General features: G+C 46.2%; 1 protein-coding gene across 1 annotated transcript; it reads left to right on the forward strand.

The window, feature by feature from the left end:
- On the forward strand, nucleotides 1,061-2,803 carry LOC109826608. The gene is made up of 2 exons (XM_020393632.1): nucleotides 1,061-2,186; nucleotides 2,229-2,803. Exons 1-2 carry the CDS (start codon nucleotides 1,061-1,063, stop codon nucleotides 2,801-2,803), a joined length of 1,701 nt encoding a protein of 566 aa, XP_020249221.1.

A 7,797-nucleotide genomic window follows, 5' to 3' on the forward strand; every position in this document is an offset into this window, starting at 1 on the left:
GTTGTGTCGTTCCTACTAGGCCAGTCGACGCCCTCGCTGTTGAGGTAATCTACCCGGTTGTCCTTTTGGCCCATGGGAATCCTGTGAGCCTCCTTCATGCTATGGTGAGTTGTTTGCAACATGGACTGCGAGAGTTGGCCTCGGACTTCGTTGATGTTACAGAGGTGGAGTCTGGGGGTCACAAGACTTTCAAAACTCCCAACCCCAGGGTGCCACTGCCATACACCTATCTAATGGCTTGGTACGTGCTCCACTGTCCTCCTTTGATGAGTTGCAATGACTAGAATCTGCGAAATGGGAAGGGGGGTATATGGTTAGAATTCGCCAAATTTTGGCGCGAGACACCCACTTCCATATCTTCCGCTGTTTCCCTGATTTTGAGGGCGGCGTTTATGGAGCCGAATATCAGGACGTAGCGGGTTCTAATGGATTCACTCAGCTGAGCGGGGGTGTTTTTCACTGGCTTCTCTCCATCAGGTCCGGCTACTTGATTTTCCGGCAAGGCGTCAACTGTTTCATCGAGCCCTACCAACCCTATAGGTTTTCTCGTCAATTTGGGTATGATCAGTTGTATGTCGGGAACCCTCGTCCTCAACTCTCAATTATAGGCAATTTATATGAAGGAGCCAGGGCTTGGTATTATTCTGTGGCAGGTTGTACCAAAGCCATCTTCAGGCTTCCCCATAAAACACCCAACTCCTACACTTCTATAAGCTTCTGTAATTGGTATTTCACCGCTTCTCAGACTCCCAATTACAACCTGAATACATCTTGCCTAAAAGACATTAGGCATATGTATGCTTCAAGAAAGGGGTCCAAGACATCCCGCTTGAGAGGGATTGACGAGTTCCTCTCCATCGAGAATCAGCCTGCTGGACAGGAAGAGGAACAAAGAGCTGAGCCTGTTCCGGTGGAAGAGCAACAAGCGGTTGATCCCCCTATGACCAGAGCAGCGGGGAAAAGAAAACTTTCTACAGATGAGGCCGGCAACTATGATAAGCAGATCCATCGGAAACTTCTGGTTGATTCTCCCCCCAAAGGCCGACAAAAATCTAAGTAGATGGCTGATGCCATCAATGCTGCTGAAGATGAAGAGCAACAGGAATCTTCTGTTGCGGGCCTGCCACGTAAAACTGGGCTTCGTTCTCATGGCCCAGCCCTATCGAGCGATGCTTCTTCTTACCATCCTCCCCAAGATGAAGAGGATGAGTTAATGGCTGCAGATGCAGAATCTGCTCCGGCGATGGACCTTCCTAAGTCTCCTGTATTAGAAACAGGGGGCCTCGAAGAGAATCCATCCCCTTCTCCTTCCGCCTTAATGTCACAAGCTAATGATTCAATTCCTAGTCCTACAACGGGACTTATGAATAAACCAGCTGTTGGCACAGATCTTCCGGAACCTTCGGCTGCTAAGGATGATGAAGAGCGAGTTGATTATGACGGCTCCTCAACTGGTGATGCAGCCAACGAAGATAGAGATGATGAGGTTGCTGACGTTGGCAACATGCCAGGTGATGATGCGAGGGACGAAGAGCATAATTCTATGGATGACATAACCATTTTTGATGATGCTCCCAAAGTCCCCTCCGATAAAGCATCTGGCTATACCCCTTTTCACATCTCCGGTAATCCTAGTTTTCTTCGAATTCTTCCGCATGTTCTTTCCGCGTTCCGACCCTTTTTTCGTGCAGGTTCGCCTCCTTCAAAGACTACTGCTGCTACTACTTCAAAGCAGGATCCAGCGCAAGTATCGGCTCCTCCACAAGAGAAACATTTACCTGGATCACCTACGGCAACTGCTTCACCTGTAGCATTGTCTGAAACTACTGATGCGACCCCTTCTCTGGAACAACAGATCGTGCCGGTGTCAGCCCCTGCGCAAGAGCAGCCTCTGCCTGCTTCGTCTTCGGCAGCTGCCTCACCTGCCGCGTTGATGAAGATCTCACTTACACCAACAGAGGCGAGGCCCAACACGTCTCAGGCAAGGGCAATGATGGCTTTGACCTCGAGCCCGTCACAATTGAATGTTTCTACTGCCTCTGCAGCTTCAGCGCCTGGCTCCCCTGCACCAATTTCAATGGCTCTGGGAGCATCTTCAAGTCTCGCGGGCGCACCTGAGTTCCTTCAAATCTCTTTGGTGTACTTGAATAGCCTTGCCAAGAAGGTGATTGAATATGTTGTGGGTGGTCAGGGCAATTTTAATTCTTTTTGACATCTTCTAGAAGCAGGCTTAAACGGAGTCAGAAGTGTGGGAAACACTCCGTGGTTCGAGCGCTGTGCTGAGATTATTCTTCATTTGGAAGAACAATTGCAGCATTTTGAGGCCCTGGGACGCAGAGAGCTTCAGTCCGAGATCGTGTCCACTTTGGCCAGTCTTCATGTTGCAGAAGTGGCTCGCCGGGAGGCGATAGAACGGGACTTGGCTGAAAGAAAGCGTCAAATCACGGAGCTTCGTGAGCGTAATATTCAGAAACGAGAAGAGTTAGAACGCTCGACTACTTCCATGAACTCGCTTCGTGATAGACTTGTTGAAGCTGAGGCTGAAGTTCTGCGGTTAAAGGCTGAATTTGCCCGCGAAGAAAATATTGTTAATATCCTTAGCACCCAGAACGCTACGGGTACCCTTGAATATCACACGCAGGCTCGAGCTTTGGAACAAGCCAGGAATGAAGTGGCAACTATCATCATTCCCAGTGAGGAAGAGCTCCGGGCAAGGGCTGAAGCTATGGTGCGCACCACTCACGAAGAAGAGCTAAACAAAGTTAGGGCCCAACTCACGTCTTTTGATTTGATGCGTGAATGAACTTTACTCTTGTAATATTCTTTTGGTAAGAACAAGTTTGTTTTGTATCACTTTCTTTTGGTTATTGAATAAAAAGTGATATTGACTTCTCATTGTTTCTTGCATTTATCATGTTCTGATTTTAAGTAACAAATCACGAAAAATGCCTGAGACGTATTCCAGACTTAGAATAGATCTCCACAATGATTCTAATGCAGAAAACTCTCTTTTATTATCATTTAAGATAACTCCAGAAAATTTTAGACTGCTAAGGATTAATATTTTCCCGTAATGGGGCTGACTGATAGAATTCTTCCTGTGTCATTTTTGCTTTGAACACTGAAAGAAGTCTATAGGTGCTAGAAGTATAGCTTTTTAATTTGGCAGGGGGAATATTGCGATCATGGCAATTTTGAGGACTTATCGTTCTGTTGATGAGAATCGATAAGTTGATTTTGTCAGAGGTGTGATATTAACGTGACAGAAGAAATATTACGATCAGGGTAATTTTGAGGACTTATCGTTCTATTGATGAGAATCGATAAGTTGATTTTGTCAGAGGTGTGATATTAACATGACAGAAGAAATATTGCGATCAGGGCAATTTTGAGGACTTATCGTTCTATTGATGAGAATCGATAAGTTGATTTTGTCAGAGGTGTGATATTAACGTGACAGAAGAAATATTGCGATCAGGGCAATTTTGAGGACTTATCGTTCTATTGATGAGAATCTATAAGTTGATTTTGTCAGATGTGTGATTTTAACGTGACATCTGTTAGGAAAGAATATTGTAGCGTCTTACTTGGGAGAACTGCTATGTGTTTTATCGTCAAGGTGACAAATTGTATCACTTGTGATTCGAACAAGGTTCGGAAGATTTTATCATCGAAAAGAATTAGGTAAATTGGTTATTTGATATTCTGCTGAAGAGAGTTGATCAATTAACCAGGATTTGGATGATTTTGGAAATTTATCGTTCTATTGATGAGAATCGATAAATGGACCTTCGCAGAGGAATTGCAGTCATATTGGTAGTGGTAACAACTAAATTCAATCTCTGTTAAGGTGATGACTATCTGAGGTGTAATATTAACCTGATGAGTTAAGGAGATACAGAGTTTGAAAAGCACCCTATTGAAAGAATCCCTGAACTTAGAGGATAAGTATCAAGGGTAGATTCTTCATTTGGAAAAGTTGCAACGCTAAGGTGACTCTTGCGTTTGAGGTACGAAATGCGAGGCTAAGAACCTCCATAACGCTGGTCTGAGCCTAGCGTTTGAACGCGGGTGTGAACTTCGCGTTGAGATTAAAGTCTTAACTGACTTTATCTAAAAACGTAAGAGATTTACATTTTAAAATATAAAACGGTTGGGATTCTCTTAGAATCCCAAACCATCTTAACAGCTTGACGGCTGTTATAAATAGACCTGAGTGGTCACGTCAAGAGTCATTTGACTCTTTCCACTTTTGGCTATTTCCAAGAACGAGAACTCTCGTTTGGTCTCGACGAAATCTCCGACGAGCTTCGTCTCCTTTGATCAACGACGCTCCCTCTGACTGATCATGTCGATGGCGTCGCGAAGAGTGGGTTCTGGCCCCAAGAAAGTCGCTGGAGCGGCTTCCGAAACATCGTCGGCTGAGGACGCCGGCGCTGTTCTTGTTCCTGCGGGAACATCGCCGTCACCGTCACCGTCTCAGGGGCCTCCCTGTCGTGGTAAGTATTGGCCCAAATAACTTGCCTTGGCAAGTTTCTCTGAAAACCCTAGATGGGTTCTTGATAACGAGGAAGATGACTCGTTTTTGTTTGATGAAAACGCGGAGTTGGGAATCCATGTGACTCTCGCGTTTAAGTTTTTTCAACACGAGGTTCGACTCTCGCGTTTAAAATTTCTGACGTGAAGCTCGACCATCGCGTTTGAAATTTTAACATGAGACTTTTGACCCTCGTGTGAGAAATTCTTTTTGATACGAGGCTCAATCTCTTGTGTTTCAGATTCTGTCTTTATGTCAATAGCTTGCTTCTAACTGCTAAACTCTGCTTTTGATTGTGCAGTGTTTCTTCCAAACGTGCCGCTTTTACAAGAGCATCATTTTGGATATATCGGCGGTCCTGACGCAAATGAAGTCTTTAGTCTTCAGGGCAGAATTCCACTGTGCACTTTCCCTGATTCGGAGAGAACGGATATAATTAAATTCCCCTGATGCTCTACTCTCAGAATTTTAATCACTGACTTGGACATGGAGACCCTGATCAGTCATGCTCAGTTTCCCAAACCAGCATTCATATTCGGAGATCGTATAGCGATCGATGACCATATTATACATGTGGAGGACTCCAAGTTGCTGCGGAGAGTTAATAATCGCTTCTTATTCCTCCCTAACATGACTTATACATGTGGAGGACTCCAAGTTGCTGCGGAGAGTTAATAATCGCTTCTTATTCCTCCCTAACATGAAGAGGATGTACCCACTCTCTTACTTCTTGAATGTGAGCTGTCGTCGGGGTTTGACCTTCGACATAGTTAAAGAGAAAGAGAATGTGTCGCTTAGATTCGGTCGGAGGGCTCGTACACAAATCGGGGGACAACTCAAGGGGTTAAGACCCGGTTTATTCGAGAAGAAAGATCTGATTCAGGAGATGCCGCGTCCAGCGAATGTCTTCGTTCGTCAGTTCATTGCGGTTCAGGGTGAATTCTCCACCCAACTGTTCAGGTCCCCAGGATGGGTTTGTTCCGGAGAGGAAGGTTGGTGGACCCGTATGGTCGACTTCGTTCTTGAGGAGCTTAAGGAATCACTCGCTCAATCAGGTCTCACAATTCCTGTGTTAGCTACTCGACGTGGGGTTGTGCAAAGCCATCACAATTTCTTCGCTATATTGGAGAAATATAACCCGGACAGCTGCACATTTTTCACACCCATAGGGGAATTGGGTTTTGCTCTACACGAGATGCAAGCGGTATCGGGGTTGCCGTTGGGTAAAATGCCATACGAAGAATTCATCCCTACCACCGAGGAGCTTTCCCTGTTGAGGGCGGCGCATCCAGAAGTCTATTCTACTTTCTGGGAGTTGATGTGCCACTTTCATATATGTGCTCAGGTCGTCGGAATGTGTGGAGGGGGAATCATGCACACCGCTTGGGCAGAATACCTCTTTCAGAACTTGAACCGGAAAGACATAGCTGTATCTCGTGTTGCAGCCATTTCTCTTAAGGATGCTGAAACCCGAATTAAGGCTTCTAGCGCTACTTACAAGACAGAGCTTGCAGAGGATAACTTTGAGGCTGGTGTTGACTTTGAGAGTTTCCACCACCAAGCCAGAGTTCCTATTTCTGACACGGCCCTTCTTGCAGGCTTCTTCATGATTTGGTTGAAACAGTGCGTAGTACCGTCAAAACCAGTAGAGGCAATATTAGCTGAGGTTGTATACCCAGCTGTTTTGCTAGCACATGGGAGACCCATAAGTCTTCTCACTGCTATGGTAAGCTGCATGCAGAGCGGCTTACGGATGTTGACCTCCGAACTTCTCGGAGCCCCGGGTGTTAAGGTTGCCGGGAAGAAGGTTAAGCAGGCTTCTCCACCACGCGTACCAGTGTCGTATACATATTTGGTGGCCTGGTTTGTATTGCATTGCCCTTCATTAATGACGGGAGCATCTGAGGGCGATGATGCTTATGTTCCCTTTGTACAGAGGTTGGAATCGGCCACGTGGACTAATTCTTATATAGTCAGGGCTCGACAGCTTTTGTCTCGGCGAGACAACTATAAAATTTTCTGTTGTGCCCCTAATTTTGACGGAGCTAAAGAGAATGCCAATTTTTCAGACATCCTTTTTGAGGGTTCGTCTTCATTAGAGGAGGGCACTTTCAGATGGCTTCTCATGATCTTCATTAGAGGAGGGCACTTTCAGATGGCTTCTCATGATCCGTTTAGGCTATCTGGTGTACCGCTTGAGGGAGAAGTGTATTTAGGCTATCTGGTGTACCGCTTGAGGGAGAAGTGTATCATTGAACCTTACATACCTTCTAGATTCGCTAAACAATTCGGATATGATCAACTTTATGTCGGTAATCCCAATCCGGCATTAGCCCAAATCGGGAATCTGTAGGAAGGGGCTCATGCGTGGTTCTTCTTCTCTGTCGGAGGGACTCATGCACAATTTACCTTGCCCAATTCATCGCCTGGCTGTTCTACCGTTGCGTACTTTCGCGACTGGTTTGATGAAGTTTCCCGAATCCCAGAATACGATATTCATACTTCATGCATAAGCGAGATTCGGGGCTTGTATAAATCGAGAAGTCATTCCGCCAAGAGTCGTTTGCCAGGGATAGAGGAGTATCTTTCCTGTGAGCAAGAGGCGGCTGGAACAGTTGAAGCCTCACAGGAGTTGCCTACCATTGAGCCTTCTGGGGAGGAGGTTCATGCAGGGACTGAAGAAGGGTTGCCAACTGTGAATTCTCCTGAAGATAAGGTGGCTGAGGGAATTCCTGCTCCTGAAGATAAGGTGGCTGAGGGAACTCCTGCTCCTGAAGATAAGGTGGCTGAGGGACTTCCTGTAGAGACCCCTACTCCTGAACTTCGTTCTTTGGACTTCCTGTAGAGACCCCTACTCCTGAACTTCGTTCTTTGAGATCGGGGAAGAGGGCCCTTACTGCGACAGAGGAAGGTGAATACGACAGGAGAACTCGCAAGAGAAAGGCCGTCCCCGCCAAGAACTCCAAGAGGGCTAAATTGATGGGGGACGCGATGAAGTCTGCACCTGGTAGACTTCCCGAGAACAAAGAGGCTATAGCACCTCCGGCTGCTCCTCCAGATCTTGGAACGACAACAGATGAGCAGGAACCAGCTACCTCAGGTTCAGTGCCGAATACGACCAAAAAGTTATCATCTGAAGCTGCGCACACCTCTGCTCGCGCTGATCATGAGAATTGCTTCATTTATCCGCTGACTGCTCCACCCCCAAGCTCTGAAACTTTGAGAAAGCTCATCGAACAATTAGAGTACTGGATGCAAAT

Source organism: Asparagus officinalis, chromosome 10, assembly GCF_001876935.1.
Source record: "Asparagus officinalis chromosome 10, Aspof.V1, whole genome shotgun sequence".
Lineage (NCBI taxonomy): Eukaryota > Viridiplantae > Streptophyta > Magnoliopsida > Asparagales > Asparagaceae > Asparagus > Asparagus officinalis.

Excerpts from the sequence above, each read along its gene's own strand:
- LOC109826608 (XM_020393632.1), top strand. The coding sequence starts at position 1,061 with ATGGCTGATGCCATCAATGCTGCTGAAGATGAAGAGCAACAGGAATCT. Across the intron at positions 2,187-2,228 it reads GATTGAATATGTTGTGGGTG|GCTTAAACGGAGTCAGAAGT; the intron begins GTCAGGGCAATT and ends TTCTAGAAGCAG.